This window comes from Castanea sativa, chromosome 7, assembly GCF_040712315.1.
Source record: "Castanea sativa cultivar Marrone di Chiusa Pesio chromosome 7, ASM4071231v1".
NCBI lineage: Eukaryota > Viridiplantae > Streptophyta > Magnoliopsida > Fagales > Fagaceae > Castanea > Castanea sativa.
Window position 1 is genome coordinate 211931 of NC_134019.1, and position 23490 is coordinate 235420.

The following is a 23490-nucleotide window of genomic DNA, read 5'->3' on the forward strand; positions in this document are numbered from 1 at the left end:
TTTCCGACGACTGCCGCTAGATCGGTGTCTCCGCCCACTGTGCCGCCAGCACTGGTGGCTAGACCACCAAAATAGTGGCTTTGGCGATAGCCGATAGATCAGTGTTTTCAACCATCATTCTGCCATCAATGAAATATTTCGGTGTGTTGTTTCAGGGTTACGCATTGAAGATATATATATATATATATATATATATATATATATATATATATATATATATATATATATATATAATTTACTATTAGTATGATTTTAGTAAAAAAAAAATGCACTGATTTCAATAAAAAAATTTAATATAGACTTTAATAAAAATTCAAATAAAATCATGCTTTGTTTGAAAAAAAAAATCACAATCATAATTCTTTTATAATTAAATTATATTTAGATATATTTACAAGTAAGGAAGCTTCATCCCCTCACTTTTAACCCCCACCACTAAACATCTGACCCTCTCTTTTTTTCTTTTTTCTTTTTTTTCTTTTTTCCTTTTTTATCTCACAAAGCAACGTCCTTTCTCTACCACTTCCTTTCCCACGGTCTCTTCTCTTCTTTTCTTTTTTTTCTTTTTTTTGATCTTTTCCTTTGTTGTAGCTTAGCACTTGTTTCTCCTTCCTCTAATAGCAGCAACAAGCTCTCCATGAGCAAAGAAAGCAGCAAGCTCTCCATGGCAATGGTGACAGCGGCCTTGATTTGAGTTTGGGTTTGGGTTGATGGGTTTTTTGTTGAAAGTTTGATTTTTGGTTCTAAGTTGTTGAGTTTTCCATTGAAGGTTTGATTTTGGGTTTAGATTGATTTTTGGTTTGATTTTTCTTTGTTTTTGGTTGATTTTGTGATTGGAATATCATGGGTCTAGATGGGTTGTGGTGGTGGTGATTGAGTGGTGGTTAGGCGGTGTTGATTTTGGGTTAATTTTCTATTGATTTTGGGTTAATTCTTTGTGCTAGGTTGCGGTGTTTGGTGGTGGCGTTGGGTTTGGTGGTTGGGTGGTTATTTTCTTCTTCCGTCTTCTTATTCTAGCTCACTGGGTTGTTGTAAATGGTGGGAAGAGAAAAAGTTTGAAAAAGGAGAGAAAAAAAGAATAAAAAATCTTTTACACATAAATAGTAACCATGTATAAATACACAGTTACTGTAGCTCATGGATAGATTTGCACATCTTTACACATTTTTACGCTCACTGATGTGGGTGTTTTTTTGCTCAAAATGTGTAAAATTTGTACTTTTTTTCTATTTTAGAAGATTATAGCTGAAGTGGTGTGGATGCTCTAACAATTGTCCTTTTATTTTTTAATCTCAAATCTCAATAAGTAAGTTTCAGCACCTAAGGCAAGTGAGCTCCGTTTCATGAGGTTCCATATTTTTCTCATAGGAGTTGGGAAAGTATGTTTAAAAATTGTTTAAATTTCTATAGATATAGTTTCGGTAACCATGGCCAATTTTTTACAAATTTATTCTATTTATATTGTAATTAATTATTGTGCGACCTCCTGTTGAACTCCAGTCAAATCTTAAAACCTTTTACCTTTCCATATTTCTGTTTGCTCTGGTGTTTAAAATAGTGAGAGCTTAGCTTGTGGGGGCAAAAGAATTGGCTTGTGAGCTTCTATAACATATAGATTCGTCCGTTGTCTCTTTGCTTCTCTTCTTTTTGCCCAGTTCTTAAGAAGAAAAATAGTAAGAAAGAGTAGAGGCCCAAATGCCAAGTCAAGCAGGAGGAAATTAAATCATATCTAAAAAGGACGTACCTAGTGCCGATAGGTATGTAGCCATGCCCCCAAATTCTTATTTATTTTGGAGAGGTTGACTCTTGTAAATCGTATTAGATAAGGAGAAGATAAAACAAGAGAGATTAAAGATGTGGAAGGTTTGGAAGAGTAAAATGAGCGAAGATATCTCGTGTATCTAAAATTTTGGATACAATTTTGTTCACAGTTGTTACTGTACATTTATCCATACTTATTTCGGAGAATATTACTGAAGAACTTGTGCTTTAATCTTGAATGAAAGTTAGCAATTATCATAATAGAGCCTTATATATACTCTTGGAAGGCTTATGTCTTAATCAAGATTATTCAAACCGACACATATGCAATTATTTTTAAATCTGAGATGTGAAGCAAAAGCAGGGCCGGCCCTTCCCTTAGGCGAGTTAGGCGGTTGCCTAAGGCCCCCAAGTGGAAGGGAGGCCCCAAAATTTTAGAAAATAAGAGAGAGTAGGAGAAAAAAAAAAAGTTTCAGGGGAAGCACAAAAATCTGACAGCTTAGGGGGAAAAAAAAATTTAGTTTAAGGTGAAGCACAACAATCTGATAGTAGGGGAAAAAAAATTAGTTTAAGGTAAAGCACAAAATTCTGGCACATCCTTTTAACCAGAAAACAAAAATTTTGGTAAATCAAACAAACCAAAAGTCATCTGGATAAACCACAAATCTGGTCTAACACATTAACCACAAAACAATCACAAATCACAACAAATAAAATAACTCAAAACCCTAAAAATTTTACCTCTCTCTAATCTTTGCTCTCCGCCTCTCTCTGTCTATCATTCTCATTCTCTTTGATTCCCTCATCCTTGAATCCCTTTCTCTCCCCTGTTTTCACTAATCTCATATGCTCTCCGGCCCTAGCAGTAAGCTTCCTCAGTTCTTCAGGTCCTTCGGCCTTGGCAGCAAGCTTCCTCAGTTCCTCAGTTCCTCCAGCCTTTCTCTTCCTCTTCCTCAGTTCCCTTCAGCCGTTCCTGTTCAGCAAGCTTCCTTCAAGGTTTTTTTTTTTCTTTTTTTCTTTTTTTTAATAAAGCTTGCTGCTGCGTTTTCTTCTTTTGGATTTGGGTTAGATAGTCATAGATAGGATTTTTTATAAAGATTGGTACTGTGCCTGTGCGTTTTGTTTATAAAGCCTGCTGCAGTGCTGTGCGTGTTTGTCTTTTTGGGTATTGGGTGGGTTATAGATAAGTCTAAATGGGTTATTAATTTGTTTGTGTTTTTTTTAATTTGTATTGGGTATTGGGTTATTAATTTTTTTTGTGGGTCTTATTAATAAGTCTTGTTGTGTTATAGTTGTGCTTAAATTTTTGTTATGGTTATGCTTATTGTTTTTTTTTTTTTTTTTTAATTTTAATCTTGTGTTTTCAGTCTTGTTGTGTTTTCAGTTTTTAACTTCACAAAATTGAAGTCACTCGATAATGATAGTTTACAAAAAATACTATCTTAAACTTGAAGATTTTCTCAAACATGATGTTTATTGTGATATTGATGGTTTTGATTTATTGTCAGAGTTAAAGATTTTAAAATAAATTTTACAAATAAAAGATTATACTCCAATTGACATACTAAATTATATAAAAATATTAGATTCATTTCCAAATACATACATTGGTTATAGGATTTTACTAACAATACTTGTTACAGTAACTACTGTAGAAAGAAGTTTATCAAAATTAAAATTAATAAAATCATATTTAAGATCGACAATGTTCCAAGAAAGATTAAGTAGATTAGCTATACTATCGCTTGAAAAAGAGATGTTAGAAGAACTTGAATACAAAAAATTAATTAGTCAATTTGCATCTCAAAAGGCAAGAAAAATATATTTTAAATGAAATATATTATAATATAAAAATATTAAATAAATATTAATTTAATTAATATATAAGTATAAAAAAAATGCCCCATTTTTAATTCTCACCTTAGGCCACAAAATATTTAGGGCCGGCCTAAGCAGAAGGTATGGACATTGTGGCAGGGGGAAAATTATGCCGGTGTTGAATTACATTACTCTCATCTTCCATGTGTTCTGTTAAGGCCTCTAAATGAATACTTAATCGAAAACAGCAGTGCCTTAGTTTTTCTTCTGTCTAATCTCATAATTTGACATTCACTTTTGCTTCTTTCTCATATATGTGTGTATATGCCACATCTTTTGCTCATTTCTTAAATTTTAGTTTCGCATTGTTTTCCCTATTCTATGGCGTGTCTATCTTTACTCTGTGAGTCTGTGACATGAAATGATGTGTGATATATGCTATACTTTCTCAAGTTGATCATTTTAGCAAATTCTACTCCAAATCTCAAGCCTAAAGTCAAATTCAACTTCTGCTTCAATGTAATATATGTACACATAGATTAACCAAGATGCAGAGGAGGACAAGAAACCTTTGATTGTAACCTCGGCCTCTGACCTCTTTTGCTCGGTCGGTTGCTCAATTAGCTACATCTTACATAGAAAAGTGTCGAATTCAAGGCTCCAACGTCCATGGAGAAATTCCCTCAAACACTGCAGGTATTTGCAATTGCATGTTAAGTTCAACATTTGTCTTAACGCAAGATGTAACTTTTTATTTTCATTTGCTATCTGCTTGAAATGTCTTGGCTTTTAGGAAATAGTATAGGAGTGGTTTCCAAAAAATTAATCTTTTTTTAATTATATAAAATAAAAAAGGACAGTTTTTTTGAAATGTTTTGGTAGCACATGACATTAATCCAAACTTTAGGGAATGTTTTTGTATTTTATCCTTTAAGATGCTCTATGCTATTCTACTTATCAAAAAAAAAAAAAAAAAAAAGATGCTCTATTCTATTCTATTATTCAACTCACCTTTAAAAGAAAAAGGGTAAATTACTCCAACCTTCTTTGAGGTTTCACGAAATGATCCACATCCCCAAATGCTTCACTAAATGACACTCCCACTTTTGAAGTTTTATAATGCAACTGATAATTGCAGTCTCTCTCACATTGACACTCATGCAATAGAATATTCCATTAGGAAAGTAAATGTGAGAGGAGATAAACTTATTTGTTGCATTTGTAAAACCTTTGGGTGGGATTTTCATCTCCTATAACATGTAAAGGAGTGTAATTTTGTGAGCCTCACGGGAGGTCAATGTAATTTGCTCAAAGAAAAACTCACAAGCTGTTTTTCTTCTTCTCTCTTGCTAAAGACTCTTCTCTTATGACACCTAAGAAGAGGCTTTCTTCATCTTCAATCCCTAAAACCTCCAGTTATGCTAGAACCAAACGATCATCCTTCACTCCTGTTGAAACACATAAGATGGTTGTCCTCCAAGCTGGAGAGATCACAATTGAATGAAACCTTGTGATAACTTTGAGAACCAACATCTTTAAACACATGAAGGACCAACACAATGAAGGTTCTTCGAAGAAAGATTTCAAATAAATTCTGATTGGGTCCCACATTTGTTGATGAAAAACATTCACACAATCCTTATTCCCTAAAACCTTTAATTTCACTTACTACGACTGAAATGCTTAGGGGGAAAATACAAATGAAATTTAATCAAGATGAATAATAATAATAATAATAATAATAATAAAGACCGATGTAGTCTAATTAAGATTATTAGAATACAATCCCAAGACACAAATTTATAGTCATGTACCGAATTGTGGTGCTCTTGAAACATTAAAAAGTCGACACTTTGAATTACTTAGACAACCACAAACAGTTCCCAATTGGCATCATTATCCATTAGAAGATTCTATGTTTACTTGGCTTAAAAAGAAACCCAGACCAGTATGTAGAGCGCATGATATCAGCCCAAAGTTGATAATGTAGCTTAACGAACGCACTAATTGGGACAAAAGCCGAAGCAATTGTAACAATAGCCCTAGGAAGCAACGGCACTGCACTTTTAACGGTAAAAAAGCAGGTTGCACTGAAGGCTACCACCGCGCATACTACAGAGATGAAGAGTGCGGTGAGTCCCCACACCAACTTTGATGGTAATGACACAAGGAAATCCATTTGCGTGAAACGTGATGTGAGAATTGACAAGAACACCAATATTGAAGTCGAAGACGATATCAGAGCTATTGAATTAAATAAAAAAAACACCCTAAACCAAAAACTTTTCAAAAGAATAGGAATGCCTGTCTCTTGATTGCTACCACCCGGTACAGTGAAAGCTGCAGCAAAAACCATAGTGGTAATCAGTGCTGCGACAAGTATGCAATAGTTAGCTGTATCCTTCATCCACTTTTCACCATCGCTCCGTAAATTTTCATGTTCCTTTGTAAATAAAGCCCAAGGTGTTAGGTTATCAGAGTTCCTCATCTCCTGGAATGAAGGCGGCACAATCATTTCCAGCGCCTACAGTTTTGGAGGTGTAAATTCGTAAGTGTAAACATGCACAAGAAAAGGAAACTGAAATAATACATACTAACACCCACCTTAAACCACAACAACTCCCGTTGCATTTGAAGAGCTGCTCCTGATACGATATTTGGTCGATTTGACGGATCCAAATATCCAGCTAAGTGCATGACGTTCTCATTTTTACCCACCATAACATAGGTTAGAATTATTTCCTTGGCAGCAACGGTCTCATATATTAGATTGAAGACACTTACTTGCCGATATATAACAGCAATGTGAAATAAACTTCGACCGTCTTTGTCTGTTGTCCATATGATATTAGGATAAGAGCGGATAAGTATGTTAAGAAATTCACTATTCCCAAATTTTGCAGCATCATAAATTATATTGCTGCCATCAGTGGCCAAGTACTCGCTGTCTTCGAATAGTTGAACCTTCGAGACGAGTACAACCAATTCATGGACTAATTCCTGCATATAAGCTTTGCTGCTCCGGACACCTTTGAACCCTAGAAATTGGGAGAAAAAATCAATTCAAAAATCATTTAGTCAAAAAGAAATATTAATTATATAATCTAAGAACACAGTGTTGGGACAAATATTGGTGAACTTTCCTCATTTGCAATCCAAAACACTCCCACAATAATCAAAGAAGGTGACTAACAATCACAAAGTACACTAATGGTCCACTTTAATTGAATGAGGGGATGTAGAATAGAGTTAGCTGCTGCTCCCCCTCTCTTTTCCCTCAATCCAAACAAACCATAAGGGAGAGAGTAGAGAGGAAAGAGTACAAGAACTCTTTGATGTTTATATTTCTCTCCTCTAACTCTTGCCTTGAACTTGACATATGAATGGGTATATATATATATATATATATATATATATATATATACACACACCATCCAACCCCTAATTCCTAACACATTTATTTTTTGAATTCCTACCATCATAAAATCTCACATACAACTTAAAGAAACTCTTGCATGATTTTATTACACATACTTCCCTCATTATTCTTATACCAAGCTATTTATTTTTTAAAATAAACAAGAGTCTCATAAATTGAGTTTAACTTCCAATGCACAGTCATTCTAAAAAAAAAAAAAAATACAACTTCCAATGCACAAAAACCTTGGGTACATTATTCTAACATTCAATTAGATCTCAAGTTGGAATCTAATTTTGTACCACGTGCCTCATTCAATTTCCTTAATTTTGGTGCAGCTTTTAACTACACTACAAAAATCGAGAAGTCAAATTTAATTTTCTTCATTTTTTGTGCTAAATGAGATTTTAAGTAAACTTTAAAAAAAATCATGATCATTGATTTATTATTATTATTATTATTATTATTATTATTATTATTATTATTATTATTAATGGTTGGCCAAATTAAAATTGAAAATTTCATAGATAACAATTTAAATGATTTCTTTTTCAATTTTTATTATATTTATTTTGTTTGTGGCTATTTTATATTTTCCAATAAAGAAACATCATATTATTATATATCAACTTAGTAAAATTTTAATACGCATTAAGTAAGTTATGCATATTTATAAATATATCTTATTTATATGCATAGGGTTTTGAGCTAGTTATAACAAAAGTCAAGAGTCATATAGCTCAACTAATTAATAGACGCCTTCTAGGATATCCATAATATCTAGGGTTTAAATCCTCCATTTTTTGTTGCAACTATGGAAAAAAGAAGGTAAATAACATTGAAAAATTTGAAAAGAAAATGACAGATGATTAATCGGCCAAGAGTCTTGCGGCTCAAAATAATATTTTTTTTTAAATATAATATAAATTTCAAAGCACAATGAAATTAAGGGTCCGTTTGGTAAGAAATTTTTAGTAACGTTGTTTAAGTTTCGTGGAAATACGTGTGGGTGAAAAAGTGTGTAGAAATACGGGTTGTGGTGTTTACATAACAGTTTTCGTTGTTTAAACACCATTACCAAACGAGATCTAACAATTTCAAGTCTAGTAGTTTTTTCCACTTAAATGTGCTCATTGGATGACTAAATTATTTTAAAATATAAAAAAAGAACGAAAAATAAAAATAAAAATAAAAATATCATTTTTCAAAAATAAAATAAAATAAAAAGATCTATAAATGCTGCCACCACCTTCCAAAATAATTTTAAAAAAAAGCTTTATTAAAATGCTCTTATATGTCTGTAAAGGAAACAGGTATAAGTATTACAACGGACAAGACAGTTCAAATAAAAAAAAGTCTACCTCATGAGAATTTCTGATGGTTTAGGAAGTAAATATCATCTAAATTTAATGAGAATAAGCTGCTTCTCATTCAAGTTGATTTGAGTAAAGTTGTCAATATTGTAACATAAAGACCTACTTGGGAAACGTTATATCTACACAAAGAATGAAATTGGGTTTGAGTCAGACTAACAGTTTAAGCATCTTTTCCAAAATGATAGCTGACTTTTGCTGCCAATTGCGGTAGGTTTCCTGGCCAACTCATTCAGTGCTGCAATATTCTTTTCGTTGTTTGCAGTTGCCAGTGTTCGATCTTTTTTCAGAATTTCGAGTGCTATATCTGTCCATAAAAAAAAATACATTTGATCATTGTCAAAGTTTACATGCCCAATCAAAATTTGCTGGAAGGACATCTAATGATGTAATGGCATTTTCAATTAATTGCCTCAAACTAACAATTACTGAGATGTGGGACATACCATACATATCATTGGTAACAGTAGCCACAAGGATCTCCATGTGTTCAGAAGGACTCAAACCTTCAAAAGAAGTCACAGTGAATAGATAAGACACCATGTCTCTAAGTCCGAGCAAAGCTGCTTTGTGAAGTGGTGTCCTTTCTTCTTGACTACGGACTAATGGGAGTCTATTGTTCATTATCACCATCTCCTTAGCAATTGCCACAATTCCTGATTTCGCAGCAAAGAAAAGGGCTGTTTCTCCTTCTTGGTTTCTCAGTTCTAATTCATCGTCATTCAAAAATTGCACCACTTTTTTTACAAAAGACATGTGTTTTGATGCGAATGCAATGTGAAGAACTGACTCCTTCGTTTGTGTAATGGAATATCGAATAATATCTCGATCAGCCTTGAGTATGTTCTCAGCAGCTTGCCAATTACCTTCTAGGGCAGCTCGATAGAGGCAAAGGTACTGAGATGTTTGGCCTGAAATTTTAAGCAGAACATAAACTATAAAATTTTGGTGATGTGATTGTTAGACTTATGGTTTAGTGATTAAATTCATCATTTCCTAATAGTTTAAGCTTTTAGGATAATCGGTAATTTAACATGGTATCAAAGCAGGAGATCCTGAGTTCGATCCCTAGTTTTACTCTACCTTGTTGGGCTCTCACTTATTTAGGGAAAGATTAGGCCCACGGGTGAGAGGGAGTGTTAGACTTATGATTAAGTGATTAAATTCATCATTTTCTAACAGTTTAAGTTTTTGGGACAATCGGTAATTTAACAATGATGCCATAGACCTAGTTATATGAGCCAATGACTGCATACTTTTTAAAGTTTGTCATACAAGGCGTAACACTAACGTCTCACTCGTTCTAAACAAAAGTGTAAGGTCTCACTTAAAAGTTAAAACTATTCCACCATAAAATAACTTTATGAAAAGAAAGTAGTGAGCTTGACAGCTAAACAATGATATGAACTAGTTGTATCAAGTACAGCAAGGCGATCCTCTACCCCTATATCTTTTTATCATTTGTTTGGAAAGATTGTCAATCAGGATGGAAGAGGCCGTTCGAGATAGACTTATCCTTCCTATTAGTTTTAGGGGTTGGGTGTGCCTCTCGCATTTATTTTTTGCCGTTGATATCTTTTTGTTTGCCCAAGCCAGGCCAGAGACTATAAGAATTTAAGTAGAGTCCTACAACAATTTAAGTAGAGTCCTACAACAATTTTGTCACTCTTCAGGACAAATTATGAGTGTTACCAAATCACGTCTATGGTTTTCCCCTAACACAACTAGGCGTATAAAAGAGCAGGTGGTAGGCATATTTGGTATCCCCACTACGGACCACATTCGCACATACCTAGGGACACCCATTTTCACTACCCGTAGAATAGCTAACTCATATCAATATTTAGTTGACAAAATTCAAATGAAAATCGAAGGTTGGCAAGCAAAATATTTATCAATGGCGGGCCGAGCCACCATCATAAAATCATTTGTGACATCCATCCCCATCTACACCATGCAAACCACGCTATTTTCTCAAAAGATTAGTCGCCAATTAGACAAAATGAGTTGCAAATTCCTGTAGGGGGACACTGCTCAGTGTAAAGGCTGTCACGCGATTAATTGGGAGACCGTAACTTTGCCCAAAGAGGCTAGAGGACTGGGAATACCATCCACCCGTCATAGAAATCGTGCGATTCTCATGAACTAGGCCTGGTGCCTATATACTAACCCTAGCATGCTTTGGGCTCAGGTTCTTAAAGCCAGATACTTTCCACACACAACTCTGTTTACCAGTACTAGAAGCCCGAGAGGGTCCCATATTTGGAGAGCTTTCTCCATAGGAATTAAATTGTTACTTGAGGGTATGAACTGGATAGTCGGGGATGGGCATACTATTCGAATTTGGAAAGACCCTTGGCTTCCTAAAGGCACCCTTCGTAGTTGTATCGAAGGTCCTTTCCTTTTACATGATGAAGATCGCAAGGTTAGCTCGTTGCGAGCTAATCACTCTTGGACTTTCGACTTTCTCAACTCTTCTCTCCCACCCCAGCTTGAACACCTTATTCAGGGTATTCCTGTGGTGAATTTTGCTAGAATCTCTGATACCTTTAAATGGCCCCATAACAATGGTACTTGTTTAGTTAAATCTGCCTCTAAATTTCTTTATCATCAACAACAAGTGCCTTTGAATAAACTGGTTTGGAATTGGATTTGGACTTTACAATGTCCAAAAAAGATCCAAATGTTCCTGTAGAAAGCTATGCGCAACCGGTTGCCCACAAAACAATTCTTAACCTTTGCTCGCCACCATATGGATGACCAATGTCCTAGATGCCACACCCCAGAAACAAACATTCACATATTTCAGGACTGTCCTTGGGCAAAGGAGGCTTGGGGACAATCCCCGAGAATCTTACCCATTGCCTTCTTTCACATGTCTTTACAAGACTAGCTCCGGAGTAATACAACTGCAGTAAAGATTATTCTGCCTCATAAACTTCCTTGGTGAATCTATTTCCCTTTCCTTTGTTGGAATCTCTAGTTAGCTCAAAATGAAAGGATTTTCAAGAATCAATCTTGATCCCAACATGGTCTTGTCCATTCCTCTGTGCAAGCCGCCACAAAATTTTACTTCCTAGCTGGCTCTATGAGCCAAATCCAGGTAAGAATCCCGTAGCTTATCCGATGGAATGTGCCCCCTAATCCCTATATTAAATTTAACACTAATGGCAGTGCGATAGGTAACCTAGGATTAGTAGGGGCAGGGGGAAGATCGTGAGACCGCTCTGGTGGGTGGATATTCGGTTTCTCTCTTAATTTGGGAATAGCAATGAATAATATGGCTAAGTTGGCAACTGTTCGAGTCAATGGCATGGGATATTGGATTTAAGTTTATACAGCTTTAACTTGACTCTAGTGTAGCGCTATCATGGTTAACCAATAAAAATAAAATTTATCCTCATAATATGATGTCTTTAATATATGATTGTAGGAGCCTCATGGACAATGACTAGGCGGTGCAAGTGAAGCACATCTACCATGAAGCTAATGAATGCATGGATGCATTGGCGAAGCGGGGAGCTCACCAACAGAACCTTTTGACTAGCCTCGAGATTAATAGACTATGTGCCTGATGGCTGACTGTTGGTGATGTATAATTTCTATATTCTATAAATAAGACCTCCAGTTTCCATAGGCTTGGAAACTATAGTTAAGTTCATGGTTGAAATTAAATGATAATAACGAATAATAAATTTGACTTTGAAAGTAATGCATACGTTCTTGAAGGAAATAGATATTTATACGGTCTTACTTGTACACAAAAAAAAAAAAAAAAAAAAAAAAAAAAAAAGATCAGTGCATTGGCGGCTCCACTTGACTTGTAATAATGCTAGGGATACCGAATTTGGCACAACTTTGTGCCACAACTTGCCATGTGTGGTGAGTTGTGGCACGAAGTTTTGCCAAATTCGGTGTCCCAGCATAACTCAAAAAAAAAAAAAAATATATATATATATATATATATATACACACACACGCTAACACTACCTAAAAATGTTGAGAAGGGATTTGGATTCAACAAAAATAAGAGTAATATTACATACAACGCATTTTTTTTCAATAATTTTGCAAAAAATCTTGTGTAATAAATTGTTACTGGTTTTATAACTTGGCCCTAATACGACATCAATTTTTTACCTACCAATAAAAGTTTGTCACAAAATTTTTGGTAAAAATGTTGTATTCATAGCATTACTCTAAAATAATTTTAGCTCCCCAAACATAATCCTTAAACCCTTAAACCAAATTTTAAAAAAGCAATAAACATTAGCCTAAATTCCCTAAAATCCAATTTATTGGCATGTCATCAATGCATTGATGGAAGATAGCTTATGATATGATCACAGTCTCCATTGTAATGCTAATATGTTACATTCGCTTCTATCCTAATCGTGCTACAGCATAAGATGCAAGAGTTAGTACTAGACTTAGATTTTATATTAAGTCTAAATGAGTTTTTTGGTATGAATCATATTAAGTGCTAAGAAAATTTTAAGGAGTTTCAATTCTATATCATTTCATGAAAATATTTTTATTTTTAAATGAATTGGAATTCTTGGATGTAGAGATTAAAAATCTCATATGGATGTGATTCACAAATCCTTGTTGAAATCATTTGATCAATTCAGATTGTTTTGAAAATAAATTCTTTTTATATTATTTGAATTGATGAGTGAATGCTATGCAACGGAAGACATCCTAAAAGCTAAGGCTATGATCAAAAGGATTTCATTCAAATTCTTAGCCTAGACTAAAAGGAAAATGTGGTAAGAATTGGAATTATAATACCAAATACTTGGACAAGCTAATTGCCCTAGTAGTTGCCAAAAGGAAATTAGACTCAAAAGTATGACCAAAAGGAAGGTGTTTTTGTTTTGGTAAAGCTAAGCATTGTGTATAATTGTTTTCTAGATGGAAATTTACATGTTTTACTTTTTAAAGAGAAAGTTTTCATCCTTTGGTATTGTATGTTTTGGTACTTATGTTTAGATCTTACTAATCTAAATGATATTCAAGATTGGTGAAAGATGGGTTTTTAGAACCATTATTTTGTTATAATCTCAGTCTATGAGATCTAATTAGAGGATAATATGATCTAGGGCTCCTTTATTGTAAAGGAATATAGTATCAATGACTTCTTTAAGTTAGGGCATACATAAAGGAAGAATAAGACTCTTTTAGAAATAGTAAAGTACATGATAAGTATTTCCATTTTCTTATTTCTTTTGGAGATATACTCTAATAATTACTATACATTTTTTAAAATTGATTTCAAAATTTTGTTCCTAGGACATTTGTCAAATTGTGGATTGGATGAAAACCTAATATTGATACTTCCACTTTTGGAGATGTCCAGCACTTGTGCAAGAAAGGAAGTCTGACAAATTGAAATCAAAAGATAGAAAAATATGTGTGTATGTTAGGTATCCAAAAGGAATTGCAGAATAATATTTCATTAGTCATAAAGAAGACAAAGTGTTTGTAAAGTACAAATACAAAGTTTCTTGATGATGACTATGTGAAGAATCTTAAAGCTAAACGTAGAATTATTCTAGAAGAAAAATATCAGAATTTGTTGTGAAACAACTATAAAATACAATTAGAAATTAGATGGTTGTATTAGATACACCACAAGGCATTATTTTATATATATAGCTAGTACATCGGTACAATATCGTAGTGGGAGGATTATCAATTACCAAATAAATTCATACTTTTAGGATAAATTTTTGAAGTTATTCCACAAGGATATGAATTTGACCCTCGGTCCTACGTAGAGGCAATAGATGATATGAATATGGATTACTGGACCAAGTTTATGTGAATAGAATTAGATTCTATTTAAACTCTAGAACTTGTAAAGGCGCCTAGTGGCATTAAGCCTATTGTTCTCAAATAGGTCTACAAGAAAATGAGATTGATAGATTTGAAGGTGCAAACCTTCAAAGTCAAGACTAGTGGCGAAAAGATTTATTTAGAAAGAAATGGTTTCACTATGAAAATATTTTTTCACCAATAGTCAAGGTTGACTCTATCTAGATTCTGTTATCCATAATATTTCATTTGAATGAAATATGACAATGGATATCAAGAAAGTTTCTTTTAGAAGCAATCTTGAGGAAGGCATCTATATGATGTAACTAGATTAGTACATAGCAAAGAAACAGTAGTGATAAATATGCAAGTTGCTTAAATTCCATTTATGGAATAAAGCAAGCATCTCAATCATAAAATATTATCTTTGATTAAGAAATCAAATTGTTTGATTTTGATCAAGTATTAAAAGGCCTTATGTGTGTAAAAACTATATAGAATAATAAATCTCTTAATGTATGTTGATGACTTTCTAATCATTTAGAATGACGTAGAGTTATTGTCATCAATAGAGTTTTTTGTTGTCTAGTCCAGTTTGATATAAAGTACTTGAGAAAAACTAGTCACATCCTAAGAATTAAACTTTGTTAAAATTTAGAAATTAGGATGTGGGGCCTGTCTCAAACTGCTTAAATAGATTAGATTCTAGCTAAGTATAACATGTAATACTTCAAGGAAGGATTCTTACCTATTAAATTTAAAGTTACTTTATAAAGGACTATAGTCTTAAGACATATAAAAGGAAGAGCATATTAAGACAGTTCCTTATACGAAATTAATAGGAAGTCTTTATGATATGCTAAATACTAGATTAAATATCTATTTTGCAGTGGGTATAGTAAGCAAATATTAATTAAATCAAAGATCACTTAATTTAGTGGGAGTAAAGCATATATTCAAATATCTTAGGAGAATGAGGGATTATATGTTTGTCCACCAAAGTGAGGCTTTGATGGTTACTAGATGTACAAATACTTGGACTTCAAGATATGTGTTCATCCTAGGTGATGAAGACACACATTAAGCGTAAGTATTCTTTTATTAGAGAAATATGAGTATATGAGAAGTAGTAGTAGAAAATATAATTTATGCAATAAATCTGGCTGAAACTTGTTTCCAAACCTTGCCTTAAAGTGACTATGAATTACTCTAAAGGAAGATAAGTGTCGAATATATGATAAATTGTCTTTGAGGGCAAGTGAGAGATTGTTGGGGTTTATGCCCTAAAATCCAATTTATTGGCATCTCATAAATAATTAAATTGTTTAATTATATGAGACCATTTATGGATGAACTAGTGGGACATTATCTTAGTCCATGAGATGCATAGTATATAATTTATGTGATTTAGTCATAGAAGATATAAATCACAAGTTTTTTATAAACTCAGAATTTTAGTTCATAGTCGGTGATGAAATTAGGCATTTCATTTGCGAAAACTATAACATATCAACTAAGTTGATTTGTCTTGATCAGGGAAGTAGAGACTTCCAGTTGATATATTGATATGTTTTAAGAGTTAAGACATATTGAACTGGACCGCTGTAAGATTTATTATTCTCCTAACGACTATCAAATGAATAATAAATCTCACGACTTCTATTTACATCAACTCTAAATCCTGAGAGAATAATGAACCTGATCATAAGGTGTAGGCTACTTTGATATATCAGGAGTGAGATCTAAAAGTCACGATCAAAACCTTAGTATGTTGGGCAGCCGTATTTAATGTTGACAGAAAATATATTCTCAAGATGAAATTCATAATCTCTTAACGGAAATATAAAATATTCTCTTGAGATAAGTTTAGTGAGTTTGGTTATTCAGAGTGTTAGGCCCAACCACTTTTGTAAGGAGTTACTAAAGTATATATTTATGAAATTAAATTTCATAAATATATGATGAATAACTTAAAGGATTAAACTGGATACTTAAGGATTTCATAAATATATGATGAATAACGCATGTATAATAAAGTCTTGGGATATAATTTATTAATAAGGCCTAGAGTGCAATTATATTCATATAGTGATATTGAATATAATTAATAGTAACTTTGGACTTGTCAAAAGTTTACAGAAAAGCCCAAGGCCCATTGGATCTAGAGTCTTATTTGTTCTCTTTTAGTCACACTCCAAGGCACATACTAAAGCTCAATTGAAATGGCCCAATAGGCTAGTCCAATTAGATAATCAGTTATATATAAGGAGAGAAACATACAGAATTTGTCAAGGGTTTTCATTGAGATCATATAAGGAATGAAATGGTTTGTATGCGAGTGTTAGACACTTTTTTATTCTCTCTTAGAAACTGATTGAGAGACCACACTTCTTGGGTATTAAGTGAAATTAGACTGAAGATTAAAAGTGTTCCCAAGTACTTCTAATATTTTGTTTTGAATTTCACCGCGCCAAGGTACGCTTTTTGGTTCTTAAATTCTGAAACTTACATAGTACATGTTATCAATTGCGAGTGAAGTAAATCCGTTAATTTTTCGATGCGTATGTTTTGTATGCAATACAAATATATATTTTTCCAACAATAACAACAAAAATAACCTAAACGAAAATAAGACTAGACCAAACAACAAGAAGTGAATAATTTATTTATTTAAAAGAAAAAAAAAACTATTCAAGAACAAAAATAAAAATAAAAATACATAATCATCCAAATTTGTAACTTTTCAACCCAGTACATAAAAATAATCTCTAATTTTATATTTCTTAAAAAATGACACCATAAGAAATATTGTGGTTGTGAGTTCTTCTTAATGGTGTTAAGAATGATGCTCTTTTTGGCTTTGCAGTTATAACAATTTTGATCTCCTTAATGACTTGATTTGCAATTATAACAAATCTCCTTTGTTTCTCTCTCATCTCTGTTTCTCTCTCCATTTGTCTCTTTTTAATTATTATTTCAAACTCTCTTTCACTTTATTACTCTTATTTTAGCATTTTCAGTTCTCACTTTATCTCCTATTTGTCTTTTTTTTTTTTTTTTTCCCTTTCTCTTTGTTAGTAGAAAGCAATTGTAATATTTTATGTAATTGCGTGTTTTTTTTCCTATGATGTTGATATATTCAATTTATTTCCTTATTAGATTTTGTGTCATTTAAGTTTCTTAGCGAACACCCTAAAAACAATTCCTAGAGCTGCCACTGGATGATAGAAGCATAACCTTCTAGAAAATTAATTGCATTAAACAAAGACCGGTACTCAACCATTATAACTCTCATTAAGCCACCTACTATTACATCTAGAATTATAACCCCTCCAATTATTTAAATTTATGAGTGTAACGACTACAATATTGGGCTTATATATAGTGTCCGTTTGGCAAAGTTTATTTTTGCCAACTTATTTTATTATTTAGCTTATTTTTAGTATTATTCATGTATCACACTGTACTATTTCAGCTAACTTTTTACCTTTATTTACAACACTTTTACCTCTATTTACAGTATTTTTAGCAAAAAGTTTTCAGTTTCAACAAAATAAGCGGATTCTAAACGGACCCATAAGGGAATCAAAACTACAAACCCCAAAATTTTTATCTTTATAACAAAATTCATAGATTAACACTAACTTAAATATCAGAGGTTCTCCCACTAGGGCACACCCTAATTGTCACTACGATTGCTTCTCTCCTTTTTTATATCTTAGAAGACCTTCTAAAGATCTAGATTTGGACATGTGACCTACTGTTGATTTTTAGATGCATTTGTAGCTCTATTGGGGCACCCGCTTTAAGTGCATAATCAATTGATCATAAATTGATGAATACAACACCCATGATTGTTAATGAGAAAAAGAGTATGTAAAGGATGAGGAAATTTTTGTTTTGAACAACAGTGAACATAGACGAAGCATTCTCATTAAAGCCAAGTCTGAGCCTATAAAATCCATTTTTTTTGTTGGCTTAATTCTGTGCCAAATTTATTTGTAATTATTCTCTTATTTTAATATATCTTTTTGGGCTTAATTGTATTTAGGGTAGAAAGAACTTGAGCCCCGTGATCTTTGTGAAATTGCATTTTGGTTCATCTTATGACCTCAGACGACCTACACAGCTTGCGAGTAACATGTGACAAAAGATTTAGAGAGACTACTAACTAGGCAAGTCATGACTTTCTTGTGACCAGACAACCCGCAACAAGAGGGATTCAAAGAGACTGTCTACTAGGCAAGTCCCAACTATTTAGGACTACATAATAATTACCCTTGTGAATGATGTCCAAGATGTAGAGACCATAGAAGCTATGGCATTTAGAAGAGGGATCAGTTTTGCAGGTGAAACTAGTTTTAGAAATGTCCTTGTATATAAAAGGAGACTCGTTGCAAGTGTGATTAATGAAGAAAAAATTGTAGGTTCATGTGTAAGTGATAAGTAACTGCTCATAGTTTGCCATGTCATATAAGTTTGTTAAATAGTTTGTGGTCTTAGAATGCAACATCCCAGTCAGTCAGATATTAAAAAAAGAAGAAGAGAGGATCAGATTTTTTTAAAGCTCCCACTTGCCCCCCACCTAACACCCTTCCCCACCATTCATTTTCACTCATCCCCTTATCCCTTTGACCGGCTCCTCACTCTTCCTCACTTCTCTTTTCTTTCTTTTTCTTCTTTTTCATTTTTTGTCCAACACTTCTCCCCACTCCCTCAAACTCTCTTGCCGGTAACTCCATACCACCATTTCCACCATCATTTTTTTGACAATGTCACCGGAAAATACTTAAGAACCCATAACCACCTTCACATCCTTTTTTTGACATAAAAATTTCTAACTTTTTTATGGGTTTTACGCTTTTGCTTGAGGTTATATTTATCTAAGCTTTAATAATGATACCCATATGATTTATGAGCATTGGAAGTGATATTTATGTGTTTTTATGTATGGGTTTTGTATTGGTGGAATTATTTGATGAGTGGGTATATAATTTGTGCTAATGATGACTACTTAAGGTTTATGTATGGTGGAAATTTTAGGGGTTTTAAGTTATAACATGTGATAGTTGGTAAATTTAATTTTTCCATTGCCGTAGGGTTTATTTGGAGTTAATTGAAGTTCTAAATTTCTTGTCTTGGAGGATATTTTGATTTTTGCTTTCATGGATCTCTTAATGATGTAGTGTAAATTTTATGGAAGCTAGTCATAATGTTGGAGATGATATTAATTGGGTTAACTTCATAAATTAGAGTTTATACCCTGAGAATCAATTTGTTGAGAAACTTTGGAAGTGGAATATATTATTATTGATAAGGTCAAATACTAGGCTTGCCTAATTAAGTGTTTTTTTGGCAATTCTTAAATTGTGGCTATATACAATTTCAAACTTTATGCTTATTGTGATATGTGTACTTGATATTGTTTAGGTTCTAGCTAATCTCCTTGGAGCTCGAAGAATTAGGATTTTGCAGTTGTGAGGTAAGTAGCTTCTATATGAGATATTTTTGGAAAATAACCATGTTTCATAAATGATGTTTTTGGGTCAAACACATTTTGGAAAATTACATATGGATAGATGTTTTTTTAAAAGTGTTGTGTTGTGACCCTATTATATATTATTATATATGAAAATGCATCATATTTGGTATTGCATTTGGGGAAATGCTTGAATTGTTGACATGGAAAATATGAGCATTTTTTATTTAATCTTTGATAAGGAAATTATGGATTTTATGGTTTATTCGAAATTCTAAAGATGCTTATCTTGTCCAGTTATTTGGGAAATTGATAGAAAATCTTTTTGACAAAAATGAAGTTGAAAACCTTACAAATTTTGTGGAAGTTAGATTATTTAAGGTTTTTCTAAAAGTACCTGGTTATAAACTATGTATTTGAAAGGAAATGTATACATGTGAGCTTTATGTGGTTTTAACACCACGCCATGTGTGATTTCCCGGTGATCACCTAATTTGGTTTTTGTAGTCTTTGTAACAATGGAATTAGACCCAGGTCAATGCCCTCTCACTTTGGATGACGCGTTCTTCCCTGCTACCCATGGGGGGAAGAGGTTCCTTAATTGTGTGTGAGTGAGGCTGCTGTCCACGGGGCCAAAAGACCACATGCAAAAAAGGTCCTATTTGACGTGCTCTCTCTACTACTCATAGAGGGAGAGAAAAACCTTGAGGGTATGGGTAAGACTACTGTCCATGGGGCCAAGAGTCTGTATACCAGAGAGGATAATATCACGCCAGTTGTAAATGGGTGGATCCCCTGATCGATCTGTGGTAGTGTGGTATATTTGTGATAAATTGCCTTATGTTAGATATTATGGCTTTTGAAATTATATTGTTGGTGCTCACAGATCATTGTTGCCTTATTTTCTCCCACTTCCTATTCCCCAATGGAAGTGGGAGAAAATTACTCTGGATTTTGTTTCAGGATTGCTGAGATCTCCTAAGGGTAATGATGCTATTTGGGTGATTGTTGATAGAATGACAAAATCAACTCATTTTCTCCCTATTTGGATGAACTACTCCCTTGATCAGTTAGCTCAGCTCTATGTTAATGAGATTGTGAGACTTCATGGAGTACCTGCTTCTATTGTTTCAAATAGAGATCCAAGGCTTACTTCTCATTTTTGGGGTGGTGTGCAAAAGGCCTTGGGTACTACATTGGATTTTAGCACAACTTTCCACCCTTAAACAGATGGACAGTCTAAAAGGACTATTCAAACTCTAGAAGATATGTTGAGAGCATGTGTTTTGGATTTTAAGGGGAGTTGGGCTAGTCACTTACCTTTGGTGGAGCTTGCTTACAATAATAGTTACCATTCAAGTATTAAAGCAGCACCTTATGAGGCTTTGTATGGGAGAAAGTGTAATCCCTAATTTGTTGGGATGAGGTCAGGGAATGAAAAATCTTGGGGCCAGAGATTATTCAGAGGACTTGTGAAAAGGTAAATATGATTCGTGATCGACTCCGAGTAGCCCAAAGTAGACAATAGAGCTATTATGACATTAAAAGGAAGGCTTTTGAACTAGAAATTGAAGATAAAGTTTTCCTACGGGTTGCACCTATGAAAGGAGTAATGAGATTTAACAAAAAGGGTAAGTTAAGCCCTATGTTCAAAGAGGGGAAGAATGTAACGTCCCAGTCAGTCATATATATATATACCTATATATATATATATATATATATATATATATATATAAGAGAGGATCAGATTTTTTTTAAAGCTCCCACGTGCCCCTCACCTAACACCTTTCCCCACCACTCATTTTCACTCATCCCCTTATCCCTTTGACCGGCTCCTTACTCTTCCTCACTTCTCTTTTCTTTCTTTTTCTTCTTTTTCATTTTCCTTCTAACACTTCTCTCCACTCCCTCAAACTCTCCCGCCGGTACCTCCATACCACCATTTCCACCATCATTTTTTCGACAATGTCACCAGAAAATCCTTAAGAACCCATAAGCACCTTCACATCCTTTTTTCGAGGAAAAAATTTCTAATATTTTTGGTGGGTTTTACACTTTTTCTTGAAGTTATTTTTATCTAAGCTTTAATAATGATACCTGTAAAGTTGTAATTTACAACTATTTTGTGTTGGCTTTAATTCCGTGCCAAATTTGATTGTAATTTTGTTCAATTTTTTGTACCCTGTATTTTATGTGGGATTTATTTGGAAGGATTGTGCGTGAGAGAAAGTGTGAAGACTCAAGGCAAATTGAAGACTAAAAAAGATTTCGTGGGTATCTCGCGAGTAGCCTTCCCACGAATTTAGCATGTGCTCAGCACATGACTGGAATGCGAAGAGTCATGACAGATGATGACAGCTGGTTTTCGCGAGTGTCTCGCAGGTAAGGCCTTTCCGCGAGATACCTGCGAAATAGTCTGTTTTGCTATTTTGTCATACCTGCTCCACTACATTCTCATACACACTATATGTACCTACATTACCCACATATTGAATGGAGTGCTTTTCAAAGAGAAAACCCAAGCCACAAATCCTTGAGAGTTAGAGATTGTCATACCCACAATCATTTATACAATCCATTGTGGTTTTCCTTAACTCTTACCTCTTCATATCCAAATCCTTAAGAGGTTGGTAGCCCAAACACTTACCACACCCATACTGAGTGTAAAGTGAGGTTTTAGTGCTGCTGGGAAATATTGGAAGAAGTTAAGCTTTGGCAGATGCAATCGGGCGCATTGCAGGATCTGGAAAGCTAGACAAGACACGGTTCCAAGAAGCTTTGATGGAGTAGGAGCTTGGAGGACTTAGTTTTACTGGGTAGATTAGACTTGGAGGGTCTCTTGCTATTCGTGTATCCCAAATTATTGTCTAGTGGATCGATTTACTGCTTGGAGAGCGGCGGAGAGGTTTTTCGTCGAGTTTTTAGGTTTTCTCTTTGATAATACATCGGCATGTTATCTTATGTTTGCATTTCTCTTCCCTACTCTTTTAGCTTTCATTTTACTGCTGTGTTGTGTTGAATATGGCTTAGAGTAGTTTTATTGTTTGTTCGCTCGCATTTACTCTATTTCGCACTTGGTTTAAGTTAGAGTAAAATCAACCGAGCCGTAATATTTTAATTTGGGGGGTCTAAATAGCTCTTGTGTTTTTACACATATTCGAGCTTTCAATACCCATATGATTTATGAGCATTGGAAGTGATATTTATGTGTTTTTATGTATGGGTTTTGTATTGGTGGAGTTATTTGATGAATGGGTATATAATTAGTGCTAATGATAACTACTTAAGGTTTATGTATGGTGAAAAAATTTAGGGGTTTTAAGTTATAACATGTGATGGTTAGTAAATTTAATTTTTCCATTGCCATTAGGTTTATTTGGAGTTAGTTGAAGTTCTAAATTTCTTGTCTTAGAGGATATTTTGATTTTTTTTCTTTCATGAGTCTCTTAATGATATAATATAAATTTTATAGAAGCTAGTCATAATATTGGAGATGATATTAAATGGGTTAACTTTATAAATTGGAGTTTATGCCTTGTGAATCAATCTGTTGAGAAACTTTGGAAGTGGGATATATTATTATTGATGAGGTTAAATACTAGGCTTGCCTAATTAAGTGTTTATTTGGCAATTTTTTAAATTGAGGTTAGATATAATTTCAAACTCTATGCTTATTGTGATATGTTTACTTGATATTGTTTAGATTCCAGCTAATCTCCTTGGAGCTCAGAGAATTAGGATTTTGCGGTTGCGAGGTAAATAGCTTCTTAATGAGATATTTTTGGAAAATAACCATGTTTCATAAATGATATTTTTGGGTCAAA

General features: G+C 33.6%; 1 protein-coding gene across 1 annotated transcript in view; it reads right to left on the bottom strand.

The window, feature by feature from the left end:
• Positions 1–5482: 5482 nt before the first annotated feature.
• Positions 5483–23490, bottom strand: part of LOC142643112 (uncharacterized) — a 30956-nt gene continuing 12948 nt past the window's right edge. Inside the window, exons 3-6 of the mRNA XM_075817651.1 lie at positions 8817–9281; positions 8564–8677; positions 6184–6617; positions 5483–6103 (exon numbers count right to left, since the gene is read on the bottom strand). Coding sequence (XP_075673766.1) covers positions 5483–6103; positions 6184–6617; positions 8564–8677; positions 8817–9281 — 1634 coding nt within the window. The remainder of the gene's footprint in view (positions 6104–6183; positions 6618–8563; positions 8678–8816; positions 9282–23490) is intronic.